Raw genomic sequence first — 21,792 nt, forward strand, 5'->3', positions numbered from 1 at the left:
GCCGGCGGGGCGGTCGGAGCGGTCGCACCGTCCGGCCACCGGGCGCTGGGGATTCGGGCCGGACTGGCCGCTCGCTCCTCCCCGCCTGTCCCTCGGGCGAGCTCCTCATCCCAGCGAGGGATGAGGGCGCTGTCCCGGCGGCTGCCCTCGGCCTCCGAACGCTGGGCTACCGCCCCCCACTCCCACCCCGCGTCTTCACGGCCTCGCCCTCCCAACGCTTCCTCGGCTGCCTGGTCACCCCGGTTGAGCTCAGTCCCCAAGCTGAACCCCAGATTCTTGCCCTGCGCCCCCTGTCGCCTATCGGACTCCCGAGGAGAACCCGGCCCAAGCCCAGCAGGTCCAAGACCAAGTCTATCCTCAGCCCTTCCCAGGCCCTGCCCGCCCCGCCTCCCCGCCCTCAGTGACTGACCTCACCCCCGGCCCCAGTTCGCCTGTCCCGGGGAGACGCTGTCTCCGCGGCCACATCCGTCCGCGGTGCGGCCCATCCGGCTTCCGGGGCTTCTCTGCACCCCAGTCCCGCTGGTGGTCGAGCCTCACTGCCGGCTTTCACCACCCTCCAGCCCCCATCACTGCCCCGGGTCCCCGCTCCTCTCCGGGAAGCTCCTGGCCCGGAGTCTACACCACCCTTCATCCTGCACCCCTTGCTGGCAGTTGCCTGACAAGGCAGTTAAGCAACTTGTGAAATAACATCAAGCAGAAAATAAAAGATGGAGCTGCCTGATAACAGGACAGAGGATTTCCTTTGGGGTGATGAAAATATTCTACGTGCGGGGATGGTTGCACAACTCTTTGAACAGAGGGAACAACTATGGCCGTGCCCTCTTTAAACTGATGACTGATGGCGCGGAAACCCTCTCTCAGCGCAACCGGTGACCACAGCCCCTCAGCCCCATCAGCACGACCGGCACCACCTGCCGAGTTTCACCAGAGAAACAGGGTCTGGGACGCACTCACAGAAGAGGGCCCGGCTGGGCGAGCTTGTGACCGGGGTTTTCTCTCTAGTTTCCATGTGGTTTTGTTACTTCTGTCAAGATAGCTTGGTTTTGTGCTAAAACACTGGAGGCCCCACAAGCTCCACGCCGGCCCAAGTTCAGACGCGCTCCCTCCCCCGCTCACATCCGCCGCACTTAACTCAAACGCTGTTACCATACGGACCAAAGGCTGAAGCAGAAACAGAACCGCAGAGAGGTCAGCGCTTCCTGGGGGGAGGAGCGGGGAGAGCTGGGGAGCGGCTTTCTGGGCAGCACTGAGCAGTGGGGAGGCAGCCGGGTTGGGGGGGGGGGCCGTGCCTGGCGGGGGTGGGCCTGGCTCACGGACAGCCACACAGGGTGGCGGGGAGGGCAGAGAAAGGAGGCCCACCTCGCTGGGGAGCATGCTGGGGCTCCACCGGAGGTGCTGGACACCAGCCCTAGGAAGCCTCTGAGCTGGGCGCTGACCATCAGAGCGTTAAGTGGCCGAGCTGGCTGGAGCACTGGCACAGGAGGGGGCCGGAAGCCAGCTGGTCGCTGTGCTCTGCCCGGCGCGTGGTTTGCTGTGCCTGGAATCCCCGGGTCCCCTTTCCAAGGCCGACTTCCTTTAAGAAACCTTCCTTGAATCTCTCAAGCAGGAACCCTAATCCCACAGCCTGCCTTCCATGCAGCCTGCCAAATTCCATGTGACAGGGGTCCACGCTGGACCCCCAGCAAAGCCTCTTCCTCTGTCCTCTGTTCCACCGGAGTCCCCAGTCACACATGCCCTTCCACTCACCCGCTGCCTACCCCTCTCCACCAAGTTTACTGGAAATGAATTCAGTGATCCTGATGCTGTCTATCTGAACTGGACCCACGGGGGTGGCAGTAACAGTAACGGGTAGTTATTGTTGAGAAAACAAAGGAGAAAGGGAGGAGTCTGGGGGAGGTCTTGAGGTTTAGTCTTGAAAGCAATTTGGGGTTCAGTGAACAGAGCCCAGGTCTCAGCAGCAGGGACCCCAGGTTTGATGCCCAGTTCTGAGACTGACCCTGGACAGGTTAACTGGTATCTCTAAGACATGGTTTCTTGTGCATAAGATGAAATAGCAACACCTACCTCATAGGCGTTGGGCTGAAAGGGGGCAGGAGGATCCATATGCCATGTGGTTGCCTGTAGTGGGATCCAGGCTCCTTGCAAACTCTTGCTGTGACGGGAACATGTGGATAAATTAGGGCCAGAACCATACAAACCAGAGTGGGTCTTAACTGGTGATGGTGGGAGGTGTATTCTGTGAACCAGCTGACCTTCTTCCAGAAGCCTGGCCCCCAGCCTCCTACTACCCCCCCCCCCCCCCCTACCCCTCTGCCCCACCCCCAGCCCCTGTGTCCTGCCTCAGCCACAAGAGCAGAATCCAGGTGGCATTAAGATGGCTCTAGAGGAGGTACAGCACTCCGAGATGTCATCAGAGATGTTAGCTCTCTCTATAAATGTAATAACAGTATATAGGCATCTCATACTGATAGTCACAGTTCTGAGAAGTGGAGGGTCTTAACCCAAGCGGCACTGCATTCCAGAGTGTTTAGAAATCTGTGCATGTCTTTGGTTCTCTCTTTTGTGTAACCACAGCTGGCATTGGGAGCAGAGGCCAGGAATGTTAAATGCCCTTTGCAATGGAGAACTGTCCCAGCAAAGTGCCAATACCAATGTCGCTCTCATTGAGAAATTCTGATTCAAAACTAAATATTGGCTTAATGAAAAGTTGTGATAAAGCTTTATAGAGGAATTGGCCACTGGAGGTGGAGAAATGTGTGTATACAGAAAGAGGGTAGGAGAAACAGTGCAGCTGCCTGAGTACAGTACCCTGAGGCTAAAAAGAGGGTGCCCGAAAACTTACAAACATCAGAAAATGAGATGTCCATAAGGAACTTTGAAAAGCTCCGACTCATTCCTTAGAATATAGGAAGCTACATGGGTATGCATATGCCCAGAGGAGACCTGAATAAATAATCTCTCACTTCTGGCTGACTTTGAGGAAGCAGGAAATGAAGGCTAAGGCAGAGTTGTAAACTGTCTACCAGAGCACTGAAAGCCGACCCGACACACACAGGCGCCCTGCTGCAGGAGTGGGGGGACCTGCAGGGGGACCTATAGGGCCAAGGCACTTGCAGAAATCTCCGTCCAATGGTGAGCTGACCACCAGACTGAGTAGAGACTTCAACTGCCACACATGACAAAGAATACGGACATCACATCCTAGTCCAGGATGTGAAAATCAACATATAGAAGGTGATGGAGGAAAGATGGAGGAAGGGCTTGTGTTCTCGACCACATCTTTGAACAGCACAACCAACTCCAGCAACAGCTCCCTCTGGATTTCTTATTCAATAACCCCACAAATGTTTCCACCACTGGGCATGTTTTCTGGAACTCTTGGTAAAGCATGCCACAGAATTCAGAGCTACACAGTTTTTAGTTCAGGGGGATCTTAGTTCTTGGCTCACCCATTGAGATAGAACCCGATGGTGCAGGACGACAGTGGACCCCATAGCCTAGTCTCCAGGGCAGGGCCAGCTCTCCCTGTAGGACTACGACCATTGCCTCATGTCTCTGAACCTCTGTTTCCTCAATGATGAAATCGTGAAATGAGAAAGCTGAATTCAGTGACCTCTAACTTCATTTCTCTCTAACCTCCTGTCAATCAGAGTCCAGGACAGAAGTCCTAACTCTGCACTGGCCACAGACAGTGGGCAGCTAGCCCCTGCTCCAGACTCAGCTCGGCTCCTGCTCCGTTCTTCCTGGTGTCAGAGGTGACAGCTTGGATTCTGGGGAAATATGAAAAAGCTATGAAAGGAGAATCTCCACCCCTTAAGAATAAAGGTTTTCCAGGGTGGAAAAGTAAAACTGGCCCTCCAGCAGCTCAGGATGGAATCTGGTGACCATAGCCAGGTCTGGTACCTGTTGTTAATGTGTTGTTTTCACACATGGCAAAAATGACAGAGGCTCATATTACAAATTTAAACTCACAGACATGTTTAAGACAGGAAAAGTGCTCTTGCCAATCTCCCTAATCCTACACCCCCATTGGGGTGCACAGTTTTGAGTATTGTTTCAGACATGTTTCTGTGCTTATATAAAGATGGAGCCATATGTTATAGAATCAAAGATGTCAGTGATGACATATCCTGTGAAAAGGCACATAACCTGGAATTAATGAACTGGGCATATGTGTGTGTGTGTGTGTGTGCATATACACATATTTTTGTTTTAAATAAAAGTAGACTTACCCCAGGCTTCCCTGGTGGCTCAGTGGTAAAGAATCTGCCTGCCAATTCAGGAGATACGGGTTCAATCCCTGGGTCAGGAAGATCCCCTGAAGTCAGAAACGGAAACCCACTCCAGTATTCTTGCTGGGAAATCCCGTGGACAGAGGAGCCTGGGAGGCTACAGTCTGTGGTGTCACAAAAGAGCTGGGGACACGACTTAGTAACTAAACAACAGACTTAACTCACCCACCCAGATGGTCAAGAAACCTGTTTCTAACAACTATCTCATGGACATCTTTCAAAAAGCACATTCATCCGTCTTTCTCGAAGCTGCCCAGTATTCCATACTACTGGACACACAGTTTAGTTTTTTATCGCTCTTCTATTTATAGAAATTCCTACTTTATTCCCATTATTTTTGCTGTTACTCTTGCTGCTAGCTCTTCTTGAATATCCAAGAGTATTTTCTGGGCTAAAGTTCCAGAAGTGGGAACACTGTATTAAATTACATATTTAACATTTAACACACTAACATTACAAATCACTTTCCAGAAAGAGACTGTTTATCCATCCTTCAGCAACAGTACATAGGAACATCCATGTTTGCATAATTGTGCCAAACCCGAATGTCCTCAACATTTTTTGCTTTTCCCTGTTGGGTAAGGAAATGTTGATATCGCTGTTGCTTTATTTCACATGACTTTCTGCTGAAGGCAAGCTTCCCTTCATTCTTACTGATATTTTGCATTTTTTCCTAAGTGTTGGCTATGAAACTTTCCTTTGTTTGTCTTCTCTATTTTTAGGAGCTCTTTGTGTTATAGTTATTACTGAATGTTGGGTATTGCCAGTGATGTACTGTGGATATTTTTCTCAGCCTGTTCCCCGCTCCCCCCCCCCCCCCCGTCTGTCTTTAATCTCTTAATTTTGTTTACAATGTCTTCTGTTGAACAGAAGCTTTTCATATTATGTGGTGAAGCAGGCTGGTCTCTGAACTGGGTGCTGTTTCTCCCTCGGGGAGGAAGGATCCAACCTGCCCCCCATCACAACACAGTGGCCAGGCGCCCACCGCAGGGCGTCCTCTTCCCTGAGCTCAGGGCGTGGGCAGCCACCCTGAGCTGCAGCACCTCTGGACTCCACTCTGATGCAGCAATCACTGCTCTCTCCTCAGCTGATGCCATACTTTCGAAAGCGCTGACTTGATGGTGTCTTGGTATGGGTCTTCCTTTGTTGTTCAGAATTTTCTTGGTCTCCTCAGCTCTGTGGGTCAGACTCGGGTTCCCATCAAGCACTGCGGGGCCCTGGCCGAGTGGCACAGATGCTCAGGTGAGTGTGTGGAGCTCAGCAGACCCTATCTTCTCTGAAGGGAAGAGTCAGGCCATTTTAACAACAGCTCTGAGGTCCAGCACGGAGGCTGGGGTCAGGGAGAGCCCACAGGCTGGGCCTGCTGTTGTCACATCCACTTGCTGCTTAGAGGTGGCCCTGCCCACTGCAGCTACCACCCTGGTGACCCAAGTGTCTCCAGGGAGCCCCTGGGCGCTCAGCACCTGAGTCACTGCCCATCTCATTCCTCCTCCCTCTGGGCGCCGCGATCTGGAGCCAGATTCTGGTCCGACGTTCAGCCCAGAGCTCATAGGGCAGCCTTGGTTCCCCCATGTCGACTTCCTCTTGAGCCATTCTAACCACAGCTAAGCGCACGCACTTCTGCGGCACTAAGCGCATCCATATCGCGGTGCAGCTGTCACCACCACCCACCTCCAGAGTTGCTTCATCCTGCAAACCTGAAACTTGCAACCTGTTAAATAACGGCCCCTCCCCCTCCGCAAGCCCTGGGAACCACCGCCCCACTCTGCACGGACCCGACGACTCCAGGGACCTCATGGAAGCAGAATCATACAGTACTGGTCCTTTTGTGACTGGTCCGTTCATGCAGCACGGTGTCCACCCGGCTCATCCATGTTGTTCACGTATCAAGGCTTCCTCCCTTTCTAAGGCTGGATGCTCCTCGCTGTGTGGACAGACCTCCCACCAGTGGTGCTGGTGCTGCTGGACCAGGGGCAGGGCACACAACAGCGGCTGCTGAGACAGGATGGAAGGAAGTGCCGAAATGACTCTTTGCCTCCTGCACAGGGAAAGGGCAGAGATCCTCATGTCCGCGTGTATCTTCCTTGGGGTGCAGGGCAGGCCGGGGTCGTCTTGGAATCCGCCCCAGGCCCCTGGGCCCTCCTGGGGGCCCACCCCTCTGACTCCTCCAGGAGGTGCTCCTGACTCTCAGGATCTGGCTGGAGTCCACCTCGTGTTCCCATGGTTGTCCCCCATCGGCCGAATATCCCCTCATCTGACCCCAGAGTCCACTTCCTCCTGACCCCATGTCTCTACCAGGCCTTGAACTCATGGCATCACCAGAAAACACCACAAATTCTCACCTCTTCTCTGAACGTCCGTTGCCCTCCTGCTGGTAGGGCCCCAGCCGTGTCCCCCTAGCCTCCTGAGGCTGCTTCTGCCAGACTCCCTGTGGAAGGGGCACATGTGGGGCTCATGTCTGAGCTCCCCTCCTCCACAGTTGTGAGCCATTTCTCTCTGTGGTGACCTGCTCACCCCCCACTCCCCAGTGCTCGACCCACTTCCAGGAAGCTTCTTCCCCATCCCTGCCTTTTTCACCCCAGCGTCTCCGTTCCTGGCAGCTCCAACACTGCCTTTCTGTGAAGCCCTCTGCGTGTCTCCCTGGCCCACATCCTGGCCCACACTCGCCCCTCCAGCCTCCTGAACCACTCTGGCCCTGTGGGCCTGCCTCGCAGGCCTCAGGCCTCACTATGCACAGCCCCCTCCCAGCCCATTTCCTGTGCAAGACCCCCGCCCCACACCTGACACTCAGCCCCTGGGCCCTCATCCAGCTGTACCAGCTGTGAAAACAAACATGGGTCCACCCAGGTTGGCAAATAGCCACTGCTCTGCCTCCGAACACCGGCGTCTGGAGCTTGTGCGGGATTTCACAGCCACCCACTCCCCACTCCAGCTCTGTGCACGGCCTTATGGATACCCCGGCCCTGCTACATGAGAGTCTGCTCCCCTTGCTGCCCCCTGCTCCAGACTGATCCCACAAGCAGGAAAATGGGCCACATCCTTCCACCCTTCAGGGAGAAAACAGGATGACAGTGACATCCCTCCCCGTTTCACGTCACTTCCTGCAGCCTGCCCTGTGTCCCCTGCATAGCAGAGGTCTCGGCCTCCACTTCCTACTGAGTCCCGACTCCCACCTCCAGCCATGTCCCGCAGGCCCTGTCAACCCACACCACCTATGCTTGTCTCACCACATCCAGGGTCTGTTCTCAGTGCTCACTCATCTTACTCAACCTCTTGGCAGTGTTTGTCCATCACTTTCTCCTTCCCCAAATGTTGGCTTCCGAGATGCCCTCGGCCTCCCCAGTGGCTACGTGTTAAGAGGACCAGGAACCATCCTCCTGCAGGTGTCTTCTCTGTCTTTTCTCTTGGGCTTGAGACGACTTTGTTTTCTTGTCCACTCAACTTCTCTTCTTGGATGTTGAAAAGGCACCTGAGCCTGACTCTGACCCCGCCTCCCTGGGTTCCCCCCACCCCCAACCAGCTCAGCTGGTGGCACCAGGGTTAGCAGATGCCCGGCTCACATGCCTGCCCGCTGTCATCCAAGATCCCTCTCCCACAGCAGGCTGGAGCACGTGTCAGCTCTGCTGGAAACCTCCTCCTCCCGTCCATCTTCCCTGCTGTCATCCTGTCTGAGCTCCCACATGCTCACCTGACCTCCTCGCCAGTCTTTATCATTTTATCTTTACTACACTCTTGTCCCACCACAGTCATGTCTCTGCTGGACTTCCAAAAAGAATGTTTAGGACAGTAAGTCAGACCATCTTCCCAACCCTCCAGTTACTTCTGATCAGGCTGGGAGGTTCTCACCTCCCTCCCTCTTCTAGACAGTTCCTTCCATGTTCTGCTGCTCACACTGGCCCCCTGGTATGCCCCCAAGACAAACACACAGACAGATACACACACATCTGCCCCCACCCACACACAACCAGCATGTTCCTGCCACAGGGCCTTTGCACAGGCTGCTCCCAGTCTGTCCACCCCTCCTCCCCGTTTTCATCAGGCTCCCTTTCATATCTTCCAGGTATTGGTTCAAACTCTGTCACCTCCTCACAGAGCCTTTCTCCGACCATCCCTCCTAGAGCAGTATCTGCTCTCACCAGCCCACCCGACTCTCTCCCCACTCTACTTTTCTTCCTAGTGCATCAGAATGTGAGCTCCAGAGAGTCTGGGCTGAGTCTGTGTCATTCACAGTTGTATCCCGCAGCACTTGACATGGGAAAACCACGTGGAATACCTGCAGATGACTCTTAGGGTTGCTCTGATTCTAGGTTGAAAGTACTCAAATCAAGAAAACACCAGGCGTAACTTATTCAGACACAAATGTAACCAGCTATTTCAAACGATAATACTGTGGACTTGTGCGTGCTTCAGTCAGTTCAGTTCAGTCGCTCAGTCATGTCCAACTCTTTGTGACCCCATGAATCGCAGCACGCCAGGCCTCCATGTCCATCACCAACTCCTGGAGTTCACTCAAACTCACGTCCATCAAGTTAGTGATGCCATCCAGCCATCTCATCCTCTGTTGTCCCTTTCTCTTCCTGCCCTCAATCCCTCCCAGCATCAGAGTCTTTTCCAATGAGTCAACTCTTCGCATGAGGTGGCCAAAGTATTGGAGTTTCAGCTTCAGCATCATTCCCTCCAAAGAAATCCTAGGGCTGATCTCCTTTAGAATGGACTGGTTGGATCTCCTTGCAGTCCAAGGGACTCTCAAGAGTCTTCTCCAACACCACAGTTCAAAAGCATCAATTCTTCGGTGCTCAGCCTTCTTCACAGTCCAACTCTCACATCCATGACCACTGCAAAAACCACAGCCTTGACTAGATGTGCTTAGTTATGTCCAACTCTTTGTGACCCCATGGACTGTAGCCCGCCAGGCTCCTCTGTCCATGGGATTCTCCAGGCAAAAATACCGGAGTGGGTTGCCATTTCCTCCTTAGGGTATCTTCCCAACCCAGGGATAGAACCCGCGTCTCCTGCATCTCCTGCATTGGCAGGCGGATTCTTTACTGCTGAGCCACTGGGGAAGTGTCCCAAGATTGTGTGAGAAGAAAATTTTTTAGAAGAAAATGCGCTGCAGAAGAAAATGAGGAGTTCCTCCATCCCACGCAGTTTAACCCCAAATCTGTCTAGTTAATATATTTTTGAAAAGGGGGTCATAATGACTAAATAAGATCACTTACTAAAAAATGAAAAGTTAACTCATTTTTAAAAGGAGCGAAATAGAACATGGTCATATCCCAGGGTCCACCACCCAGTGGACAGATCTGATGGGCATTTGTGAGCAAAGGATGTGGAGTGGAGGCACAGGACTTAAATTCTCATGTAACATAGAAAAACAAACTTAAATCAATAGAGTGAACACAGAGCAGTGTGAGTTACTATTTATAAGTTGGGAGGTAACTAAACCATGAGCTTGTATTACCATGGAAAAAAGTAAATACACTTTTCAAAAGCATATATCTCCATACCCCACATGAACACCACATCGAAACCCAAATGAAACAAGGATTTAAAACAGAAGAATGTTCTAGAAGAAAACCCTGAAGCAGTCTTCCATAACAGAGCTTCTTCATAACTCTGGAATGGGGAAGGGTTTTGGCTTAAAATCCAAAGGCATAAAAGAAAAGATAAAGATAAAAAATCTCCTACATGGAAAAACCCAACAAATCATAATCAGTTCAGTTCAGTCATTCAGTCATGTCCAACTTTTTGTGACCCCATGGATTGCAGCACGCCAGGCTTCCCTGTCATTCACCAACTCCCAGAGCTTGTGCAAACTCATGTCCATCGAATCAGTGATGCCATCCGACCATCTCATCCTCTGTTGTCCCCTTCTCCTCCTGCCTTCAGTCTTGCTCAGCATCAGGGTCTTTTCTAATAAGTCAGCTCTTCTCATCAGGTGGCCAAAGTATTGGAGTTTCAGCTTCAGCATCAGTCCTTTCAATGAATATTCAGGACTGCTTTCCTTTAGGATGGACTGGTTTGATCTCCTTACAGTCCAAGAACTCTCAAGAGTCTTCTCCAACACCACAGTTCAAAAGCATCAGTTCTTTGGCGCTCAGCCTTCTTCACAGTCCAACTCTCACATCCATACATGACCACAGGAAAAACCATAGCCTTGACTAGATGGACCTTAGTCGGCAAAGTAATGTCTCTGCTTTTGAATATACTACCTAGGTTGGTCATAACTTTTCTTCCAAGGAGTAAGCGTCTTTTAATTTCATGGCTGCAGTCACCATCTGCAGTGATTCTGGAGCCAAAAAAAAAAAAAAAAAAAAAAACCAGTCTCTCACTGTTTCCATTGTTTCCCCATCTATTTGCCATGAAGTGATGGGACTGGATGCCAGGATCTTAGTTTTCTAAATGTTGAGCTTTAAGTCTACTTTTTCACTCTCCTCTTTCACTTGCAACAAAAGGCTCTTTAGTTCTTCACTTTCTGCCATAAGGGTGGTGTTATCTGCATATCTGAGGTTCTTGATATTTCTCCCGGCAATCTTGATTCCAGCTTGTGCTTCATCCAGCCCAGAATTTCACATGATGTACTCTGCATATAAGTTAAATAAGCAGGGTGACAATATACAGACTTGATGTACTCCTTTCCCGATTTGGAACCAGTCTGTTGTTCCATGTCCAGTTCTAACTGTTGCTTCTTGACCTGAACACAGATTTCTCAGGAGGCAGGTCAGGTGGCCTGGTATTCCCATATCTTTAAGAGTTTTCCACAGTTTGTTGTGATCCACACAGTCAAAGGCTTTGGCATAGTCAATAAAGCAGAAGTAGATGTTTTTCTGGAACTCTCTTGCTTTCTCTATGATCCAACAGATGTTGGCAATTTGATCTCTGGTTCCTCTGCCTTTTCTAAATCCAGCTTGAACATCTGGAAGTTCATGGTTCACCTAACATTGAAGCCTGGCTTGGAGAATTTTGAGCATTATTTTGCTAGCGTGTGTGATGAGTGCAATTGTGCGGTAGTTTGAACATTCTTTGGCATTGCTTCTCTTTGGGATTGGAATGAAAACTGACCTTTTCCAGTCCTGTGGCCACTGCTGAGTTTTGACAATCACCAGATGGTCAATACCGAAATCAGATTGATTATATTCTTTGAAGCTGAAGATGGAGAAGCTCTATACAGTCAGCAAAAACAAGACTGAGAGCTGACTGGCTCCGATCATGAACTCCTTACTGCAAAATTCAGACTTAAATCGAAGAAAGCAGGGAAAACCACTAGACCATTCAGGTATGACCTAAATCAAATCCCTTATGATTATACAGTGGAAGGAACAAATAGATTCAAGGGATTAGATCTTATAGACAGAATACCTGAAGAACTATGGACAGAGGTTTGTGACATTGTACAGGAGGCAGTGATCAAGACCATCCCTAAGAAAAAGAAATGCAGAAAGACAAAATGGTTGTCTGAGGAGGACTTACAATTACCTGAGAAAAGAAGAGAAGCAAAACGCAAAGGAGAAAAGGAAAGATAATGAACATCTGAATGCAGAGTTCCAAAGAATAGCAAGGAGAGATATGAGAGCCTTCCTCAGTGATCAATGCAAATAGAGGAAAACAATAGAATGGGAAAGACTAGATATCTCTTCAAGAAAATTAGAGATACCAAGGGAACATTTCATGCAAAGATGGGCATAATAAAGGACAGAAATGGTATGGACCTAACAGAAGCAGAAGATATTATGAAGAGGTGGCAAGAATACACAGAAGAACTATACAAAAAAGATCTTCATGACCCAGATAACCACAATGGTGTGATCACTCACCTAGAGCCAGACATCCTGGAATGCAAAGTCAAGTGAGCCTTAGAAAGCATCAGTACGAACAAAGCTAGTGGAGGTGATGGAATTCCAGTTGAGCTATTTCAAATCCTGAAAGATGATGCTGTGGAAGTGCTGCACTCACTATGCCAGGAAATTTGGAAAACAAACCATCATAAGCAAAGACAAACAGCTAGCTGGGGGAAAATATTTGCATCTCAAATCACCAGAATCATCTCTCTAACTCACAAAAGAACTCCAAGATGTGATTTCTAAACACTGAGTAAGAAAAAAATGGGCAAAGGATTCAAAAAGACTAGGCACAGGAAAAGGAACATAAATAGGATTCTTAAGCATATTCAGCCTCATTCACAACAAATGCACATTAAAACTAATTCAGATGCTGCTTCTCACCTATTAGGATCAGCAAAAATCCAAAGGTCTGACAACACGCTCTGTGGGCGGAGCTGTGATGAGAAAAGCCAGCACTGCTCCCACGGAGGTCAAATTGGCAGTTTCCACCCAGAGCACAAAGCAGGCACCCTTTGACCTGGAGACTTATGTGGATGAACCTAGTTACGCACGTGCACATTAAAATTTACAGCACTGTTGTAACCACAAAACACTTTGACTGACACCCCACGTTCATCCTCATGGGGCGACCCCGTGCTCCAGTCCACTTGGGACAGTTCATAGCTTTGCTCCAGTATAATTACTAACAGACACCACACTCTCTTGAAAGGGTCCTGGCTTGTGTGACAGATCATCCGGCCACACACACCCTTCCCAGGGGAGTAGATACATAATTTATGCTGCACCCACCCAGTGGAACACCAGGCTGCAGGAACAAGAAATGAGAATGCTCTCTTTGTATTGACGGGAAAATACTCCATGATGCATCACTAAGGGAAAAGACAACAGACAGAGCAAAATGAAGGACAAGATGCAGATGTGCACAGCCTGCCACCTTCCAGGTTAAAGTGAGAGCCCATGGTGCTCACAGTTGCTTGTATAAGACGCTCCGGAGACAGAAACGTACAAGATAACTGGTGACACGGTTGCCAGTGAGCTTGTGTGAGGGGAGGGGAGGAGAGGGATGACTAAGTGGATGGGGGACTTTTCACTGTCTCTCTCTTCCTGTTAAATTTTTGAGCCAAGTAAAAATAAGGTTTTTAACTTATTCAAGAAATAAAACTTTAAGATGAAAAAGTATATACATTGTCACAGAACCTTCTAGGTGCCTTCACAACGTTGATTCTTCCTAGTTTTCAGCCAGCTCCACTGGTGTTCACCTAAAAAGACTACATTTCATGGTCTCCACTGAAGCTAGGTGGGCTTCCCTGGTGGCTCAGACAGTAAAGAATCTGCCTGCAATGCAGGAGACCCAGGTTTGATCCCTCGTTGGGGAAGATCCCCTGGAGAAGGAAATGGCAACCCACCCCAGTATGCTTGCCTAGGGAATCCCATGGACAGGGGAGCCGGGTAAGCTACAGTCCATGGGGCCACAAAGAGTTGGACAAGACTGAGCAACTAACTTCCACTTTCATTGAAGCTAGGTACAGCCGTGTGACTAAATTCTGCTCAATGAAATAAAAGTGAACATGTTAAATGGGTCTTCTAGGAAGATTTAAAAGGACAGGGCACTCTTCCTCTATGCTGCCACCTGGTATACAGTTGCGATGACTGGAATTCTGACAGCCATCTTAGCTCATGAGGACAAACTGCATTCCCTTGGGAAATGTCAGAGTGGAAAGGGGTCTGGGTCCCTGAGGATTTGAGGGTGTTAGGACCAAACTGAAGCCAGGACAGGCTCTAAGGGGCAGGCTAGGCCTGAGGTTTAGTCTCTAGGAAAGCTGAGGCACTGGGAACTCCCACAGGCAGTGTAGCTCCCACCCGCGCCAGACCTGAGCCAATCCCGATAGAGATGCGAGGTTTAAAAGTCCCGAGTGCGCGAACGGTTTAACCATTAACCAATCAGCTATGCTGTTACAGGAACAAAGAACCGTCTGTATAAAAGTAGATGTGATTCAGAGCTCGGGGCTCTCGTCAAGACTCCACTGCGCTGGATGAGACTTGAGCCCTAGCTCGAGCTAGCAATAAACCCCCTTTATGCTTTTGCATTGCTGTGGATGTCTTATTCTCTCAGTGTTGGGGACTCGGACACTGGGCATAACAGAGGGCTCCAACATACCATTCTTGGGTTTTCCACCTCTGGACTTCTCTTTTTGGTGAGAAATAAGTTTCTTATCTAAGACAGTATTGCTGTAGCCTCTATTCCTTGAAGTTTAGCCCAATCCTAAGTGATCTGATAAAATACTGAATGGAAGTTAATTGTGGTAACCTATTTTTGGTGTGATGTCAAGAACTTTTTTTGTCTTTGTACTTTTGGGTATTCTCTGGACAGAACATGTATTTTAGTAACAATTGTCACTTTAGAACAATGACATTTACAACTAATCACAGGAAATGCATCTTCCGGCTTCTGGTTTCGTGGTCAGAGAATTTCATTTTCAAAGGAGGCAAGGCTGCTGCTGAGGTGCCATCTCCCACATCACTCAGAGTGGCCCCTCCCAGCAGCAGAGACCCCACAGCATCTTTGCTCTCTCAAGGCAGGCTCAGGGAAGAGGCCCGTTGCTTTAAACTGTAAACAAGTTGGAGAAGATGCCTGGGGCCAGATCTGGTCCGGATCTGCCAAATCCCCAGGCTCCACGTGTCTGCTCTTAGCTGGGAGACAGGTTTCCATTGTCTGAGGCAGGGGAGGAATCCTCCATGGCCTGGGGACATGGACAATGAGATGCCGTGGGTTCCAGCTGACTCAACCTGGAGGATGCGAAGGCCAGCAAATGTTCTTGGACTCCAGCCTGGCTCCTCACCCCGCCCTGTGCAAACAGCTCCAGAGCCGAACCTGTCCAGAAACGAATCAAAAGGGGCTCCCAGGAAGCTGGTTACCACTGTGCTCCCTGGTTTTCTCTTCCCAGATAACTTGAAGTTACACAATTTGTGACTCACCTTTCTGGCCAGTTTTGTACTTCTCCAGCCGGACTCATGCCCTGAGGGTCAGGCATGCCTATGGGTTCTTCACGCCAGGGAACATAGCTCTACAAGGAGGTGATGAATCTTCCCAACCAACGTCCTGATACTATTCAAACATTTTTTAGGGGAAAAGTCAACATTTTTATATGACCTGTTAGGAAGGGAATGTAGAATTCTCAACATTTGAAAAACTTCAAATACAAAATTTAGGCCCTCAAAATAAGACTTCTAAAGAGTGACAGTGCACAGCTTCAAGCCTGTCCTGAGACCCTGAGGGGCCATTTGGGTGCGCTGGGCTATAGGAGGTAAGGTCTAAAGTCCTGGCTTGCAGGACTGCAAGCTCAGACTGAAAACATCCCTGGCCCCATACACATCTGATCTTGTTGGCTCTGCCCTGGGAAGCCATGTGCTCAGTGGCAGGAGGAACAGAGGCACTGGGGAAGGTGCCCACAGCTGGCCGAGACCCCGCAGCCAGAGTCCCCAAGCCTTCAAAATAGCACAGAGCCACTGACCACAGGCACAGCCACAAAGTACCACTGGGGCACAGGCTGTGGGTCATGCCCTGCTGGGCAGCTCATGCCTCAGACCCAACTCAGTATGCCTGGACCGAGCTTTATCCACAGAGGGGTCCAGGCCCATAGATCAGGAACCTCCCCGCTGGACCCCAAACCATGGAAGGGGTCCATTGGCCATGGGTGCAACACTGGCCATCCACCAAATGTCCATGTGCCCGTGTGCATGCACACACATGTACACAGGTTGAGCAGCTAGGACAATGGCGGGTCATCACACGAGGACCCTGGTGTCTTCTGGGTACAGTTGCCTGGCACCCGACTGCCCAGAGGAAGCAGGTGGTGGCAGCCATCCTGGCTCAGGGTCTGTTCCACTTGCAGCAGAGGCTGTGCTATTCTGGGAAGAGGGAGGCCCCCAGGATGGAAAGGCCAGAACCTGTCGGGGTAGGAAGGGAGGCGGGTGCTTCCCTGGAAGGAGGAGGAAGCGATGAGGCTCCTCCTGTGTCCTCTCTCCTCTCCTGTGGGCTGGGCTGGTCCCCAGACATCTGTGAACAGTGGCCTCTGAGCAGTGCCTGAAGACCACATACCACCTGATGAATCGCTTGCATGGGATCCTGGTGTCAGAACACTGCGGCAGCCCCTGTCCATTCAAGTTCATGTCCACCCTGCCCCCACAATCTTGGTATGACCCCCTCCTGCTTGCTCCCCATCCCTGGCAGGCCCGTCCATGCAGCCTACAGCATCCTGTGTGGCCCTGGAGGGGGAGCTCTAGGGGGCCATGCAGGGAATGAGGCTGAGGGGCGTCAGAGCCCAGACCTCTCTGGTGACCCATGGCAGCTGCAGTGGAGACCACACCCAGCAAGGAATAGGGGCCTGGAGGTGCCGGTTTGGAATGGACTGAATGGAAGTCTGGCATTTTGAGAAAACAGTAACAATAAACGTTGCTGGGACACATTCACAATCAGAAACAAAATATATTTATTAGAAATATTACAGAGTCATATGTCACACTTGGTCATGTCAACATTTGCACACGCATCTGTTGTGTCTGGACCACACTTGGCACTCTGCACTCCTGGCAGAAACAAGGCCGCACTCATGTGGTTACAGTCAGAGAGCTGCTCAGGGCAGCGTGGGCCAGCCAAACTTTAACCTGGCCAGAAAAGTGAAACCCGCCATGAAGCTGGGGCCACGATATTAAATATCCTTAATAAAAGGGCTTCTGAGTCCTGTCCATTGCTGCATGCCACTCTCACTTTCTCTCAAATGGCCCTCGGGCTCTGGGCTGGGGAGGACTGGGGCTGGATGTGCAAAGGAGCTTGTATCTGATGATCATGTCCTCCATCCCAGGCAGAGCACAGAGAGGGGCCTGTCCCCTTGGTGGGGATGGCAGGGGGCTGGGAAAGCAGCCCACCATTCTGGGGCTGAGACCCAAGGACACCGTGACACCAGGTGTGGGTTCCCTGAGGTCCTTGGGTGGTCTCAACAAAAGCTATACAACAGCTGAGTGAAGAGCAAAAACCAAAGACCACTGTCATTTCTGAAGTGAGGAGGGACGGGCCAGGAGAGTTGTGGGTTCCCCAGATGGCCAGCCTGGTGGGCAGGGGCTGTGGCGCCACCATCAGCCAGGAAACAACTCAGCACACAAAGAGCCAAGGGCTTCTCTTTGTGTCTTAAAATGACTCCGCCCCTCTCGGGGATCTTGCATTTTGTGACTATCTTGCGTATAAAAATAACGCATTTTTTTTGGAAAAAGGATCTACAGAACCACCAAATAATTTTAAATGACAAAGTGCTGGGTGGAGGAAGAGGGGAAGAAACACAGATAGAGTGGCCTGTGGAAACCTCAGGACAGGGAACTGGGGAGGGTGGGGTGTGCTCACGGTAACCACCACGTGTTCTCAACTTTAAAAACATTCCACACTCACCTTGTGCTATGAGCTCCTCAATTAAAACTGGACCGAGGTGACCCCCCGCCTCTTCACTACTGAAGACCTGACCCCACACCACAATGCCCAGGGCCAGAACTGCCCTACACCGCCTGTTCCCTCGGGCAGGACACAGGCACTCTGTGCTCTAGTCTGCCCGCTGGGCAGCAAGAATTGGGCAACCTCTCCGAGTTATAAAAGTAAACTGCACATGGGCCCCTCTCTTCTTTCTAACCCGAAGCGAGCCCCCCACCGAGAGACTGCCACAGGAGCCGGTCCCAGACCGTCTCGGGAATCACAGGGCACCAGGAGCAGCGCCAGGCATCGGCGGCCCCTCCCGCAGAGCCTGCAGTGAACTCGGAGGAAACACAGCCACTAACGGCTCGACCCCTCTTGGGTGTGACGTCCCCTTGTAGGGTGAGCAAGGCAGGAACAGGGGGGTGAGGAAGAGGCAGACACCTGGGAGGAGACACTGGGTAAATTCCAGCAGACTGGCCAGGAAGGTGCCTCCACCTTCCACATGAAGACACCCCACACGGTTACTGTCACCAGACTCCCCTTTCAGCGTTCTCAGGGACTTTGAAAATACACACAACATGACGCTGGTGGCCTTCCTGACACTCTGACCCCAGGCCGGGGCAGGTGAGGGGGTGTATGCTGTCCGGGAGCCCCCAGACAAGAACCCCAGTGGGCAACCGCTGCAGCCTGAGGAGGACAGACGGACCCTGGAGGGGCCCAGTGTCTCCTCCAAGGCAACTGGGCAGGGGGGCTGAGCTCACACCTCCCAGGACAGGGACCAACAGGGCCTTGCTGTGCAGAAGGGCCCGCCTGCCCCTGGGCTCGCAGGATGTACTGGGCAGGGCGGGCAGCCCTGCGCTCAGGGAGTGTCAATGGACCTGGGTCAGAGGGCACTGATGTCAGCAGCTGTGGGAGCCCCCTGGGCCAGGGGGGACCTCATTTGCCATGAAATGTGCATGTATTTGCCCAGGTGATGACCTGCACCCATCCCTGCATGACCCAGGGGAGGGGCTGCTCTGGGGGAAGGGCTGTTCTGGGGGGGTGCTCCGCAGCCACATGGGGTGACTGCACGTGCTGGGGAAGCCCTTCATCCAGTCGTACCCGAGCCCTCCCTGCCTCACTCGGGCCTCCTGTCCATGCAAATTTAAGAGGCCCGGGGAAGGACTAAGTCAAAGCCAGAGCTGAGATGCTGTCTGCCCAGCACCCCAAAAAGACACGTCTTCAGCCTGCTTGTGCAAAAGCAGGAGGAACCTGGCCAACACAGGCCTGTCCCTTCTGTCTGAGGGACTCTGTCAAGTTTTGCGTGTCCAAGCATGCGGGTGTGGACAGGCGTGAACGTGTGCAGGACACAAGGAGCAGGTGAGGTCACAGAGGCCTTCTGTCCACTGCCAAGCAGCAGTCCTGGTGTGACCACGCCCCAGACACACCCCTCCTGTCCTTCCCAGGGGTACCGAGCACTCACCCAGGGGCTCCTTTCATCTCAAATGTTTGGTCTCCCACCCAGAGAATGAAGTAAGGGACAGGAGACCTAACGGTGGTGAAATCCTCTCTGAGAACCAAGTCTGTCCCCAAAAGGCAGGGCTCACGTGACTCAGAGCTGCTTGAGAGCCGACCGTCCTTTTGTGTCCTGCTCGGTGTTTCTGGAGGGGCTGGACTGGCAAGTACAGAGTTTTTAGAAGGCAGAAGCCAGGATTCTTAGTAGAAAGATGATGGGTTTAGATGTTTGTCGTGAGACTCAGGGCAGCTCCAGTGAACACATCGCGGGGCTCCCGCAGGAGAAGGGGGCCCCTGGGAGCAGGACCCCCGACTTACAGTCCACATGTGTCAGGGTTCAGGGTGGGTGCGGCAGACCCCGCTGTTTCTTGTTTGTGTGTCGGACTCAGGTGGAGCCTGCCTTGGAAATCCAGACAGTGGGCAGCTGACAGCACAGACCAGGTGCATCCAGGACACACAGTGGGTGTGGGACATGCAGGACCTACGTCTCGAAGTACTTGTAGATCTGGGCCACATACTGCATCACACTCTGCCAGTCAGGCCGGTCCGTGTGTAGCAACTCACTGAGCTCCTGTGGGAGAGGGCAGAGGTCACCGGGTGCCGCCAGACCTTCCCACGTGGCTGGCAGGTGCAGGCAACATCCAGCCAGTGCTAAAGGTGCTCAGTGGGAAAAAGAAAAGCTTTTCCTTCCTGCTTATTCAGGAGATGCTATGCTTTTAGGAACATTAGACATGATCTCCTGCCCCTCTCAAATTTTAACAATGAGCATTAAAAGAAAGTTCTGAAAAAAGAAAAGTTCTGAACAAAAACTAAGAGTTGTCACATGATCCAGCAATCCCACTCCTGGGCACATATCTGGATAAAACTCTAATTCAAAAATATACATCACCCCAATGGTCTAGGCAGCACTAATCACAGTAGCCAAGATAAGGAAACAACTTCAATGTCCATCGACAGAGGAATGGATAAAGAAGATGTGTTACATATATACAATGGAGTATTACTCGGCCATTAAAAAGAATGAAATAATGCCATCCGCAGCAACATGGATGCAACTAGAGATTATTACAGTAAATCAGACAGAGAAAGGCAAATAGCATATGATATCACTTATACGTGGAATCTAAAAAATGACATGACTGAACCTATCTATGAAACAGACTCACAGACACAGAGAAGACTTGTGGTTGCCAAGGGGTCGGGGAGGAGAGGACTGGGCGTTTGGGATTAGCAGATGTGAACCATTACATACAGGATGGATAAACAACAAGGTCCTACTGCGCAGCGCTGGGAACTATATTCAGTATCCTGGGATAAACAAAAATGGGAAAGAACGTGGAAAAGAATGTGTATATAACTGAATCACTTTGTTGCACACGAGAAACTAATAGGACATTCTAAATGGGCTCTATTTCAATCAATAAAACAAAAGTTTTAAAAAGAGTCATTATGATTCCATTGTTGTGAAAGGATTCCCACTTCTCCCAGCTACATTTGAACACACACCCATGTCCTCCCACATTGTCACTGCATACCCTGTGCTTTGTCACTGAACATTTTTCATACTCAATTTTCCACACAGCTGTGTTGCGTCATTTAGCGGATATACAATGCCCAGAGAACAGCTGTTCCATCCTAATAGCACAGGGTGTGACTGTGGTCACTTTTTTGCAGTGAGCATCTGTGTGGTACTGTTTCTGCTATTTGTGCCACAAAAGCCCTACACCGGCTAAAAGCTATTTGACCAGAGGGCCACCAGTGGCAAAAGGGTCACCAGTCCATGTTTTATTGTTTTCCCTCATTTCATCCATCACAAGCGAGCACAGGCAGAGGCCGGGGACTGACAGCGGCAGGATGGTGCTCCGTCTACTGCTCAGCCAGGCTTTCCTGAAATTCGTGTCACCACACTACTCAACAATTCATCTTGGGGCTGAGTGCGGATTCTTCTGTGGTCATGAGAGAACAGTAGAGAGGGTCCTGGCATGAAGCTGGAAGCAGAGACACAGTGGAAAAGCAGCCTGAGCTCAGAACATCTGTTTCTGGGCAGGGACAGAACTGGCTGAGGCATGGAACCAGCCATTTAGCTTCTGTTTCAGCATCTAAATATATTTTACTGATTTTTCTCCCTGGTGAGGCTGAGAAATCAGCATATCATCGGTCTGAGGGAAGGGTGGAAAAGGAGCACGTGGAACACCCCACACAGGAACCTACAGCAACGTGAAAAGAGAAACAATGCGTTCACAGAAGTCAAGGAGGAAAAGCCTCCTTCTGTGTGCACAGACAGATGCACAAACAGCCGAAATTCTTATAACACGAGGGTTGCTAACATGACGACACAGGGAGAAGTGATGAGGAATCATGCTCTCAGGAGGCAGGTGAGCTCTGAGAACACAGGGATGGCCTGAGAGGCTGGAGGGATGGCAAACCCCCCTGGGGGCAAGGACATGTCTTCCTGCTCAGAGAGGATTCTAAAATCTGATCAATATTCACAGTTTTACTCAGACTGTCCTGCGTGCTTGAACCCAACAATAATTAAATTTTAATCTGTTTTAGTGCATTGTCAACATCACGTTTGAACATGTTTGAAGAAATCAGTTAACACCTTTCAGGAGAAGACAGAGTATGTTGGATCAATAAAAATCCAATAGTGTGAGACACTTGATTCAGTACCTAAAAACCTTCCAAAAAAAAAGAAAACACCAGACCC

General features: G+C 50.9%; 1 protein-coding gene across 5 annotated transcripts in view; it reads right to left on the reverse strand.

Annotated features, from left to right (window-relative positions):
* Positions 1–16,599: 16,599 nt before the first annotated feature.
* The window catches only part of SPECC1 (sperm antigen with calponin homology and coiled-coil domains 1), a 203,412-nt gene continuing 198,219 nt past the window's right edge, over positions 16,600–21,792 (reverse strand). For 4 of the 5 annotated variants that reach the window (XM_042256705.2, XM_042256704.2, XM_042256703.2 and 1 more), the window contains one exon: positions 16,600–19,656. In XM_042256705.2, the coding sequence (XP_042112639.1) occupies positions 19,567–19,656 (90 nt within the window). In that variant the 3' untranslated portion in view covers positions 16,600–19,566. Of the gene's footprint in view, positions 21,074–21,792 lie in introns of all 5 variants that reach the window. The other variant, XM_042256707.2, reaches the window with a different exon arrangement.

The sequence above is a fragment of the Ovis aries genome, chromosome 11, assembly GCF_016772045.2.
Source record: "Ovis aries strain OAR_USU_Benz2616 breed Rambouillet chromosome 11, ARS-UI_Ramb_v3.0, whole genome shotgun sequence".
In the NCBI taxonomy this organism is placed as follows: domain Eukaryota; kingdom Metazoa; phylum Chordata; class Mammalia; order Artiodactyla; family Bovidae; genus Ovis; species Ovis aries.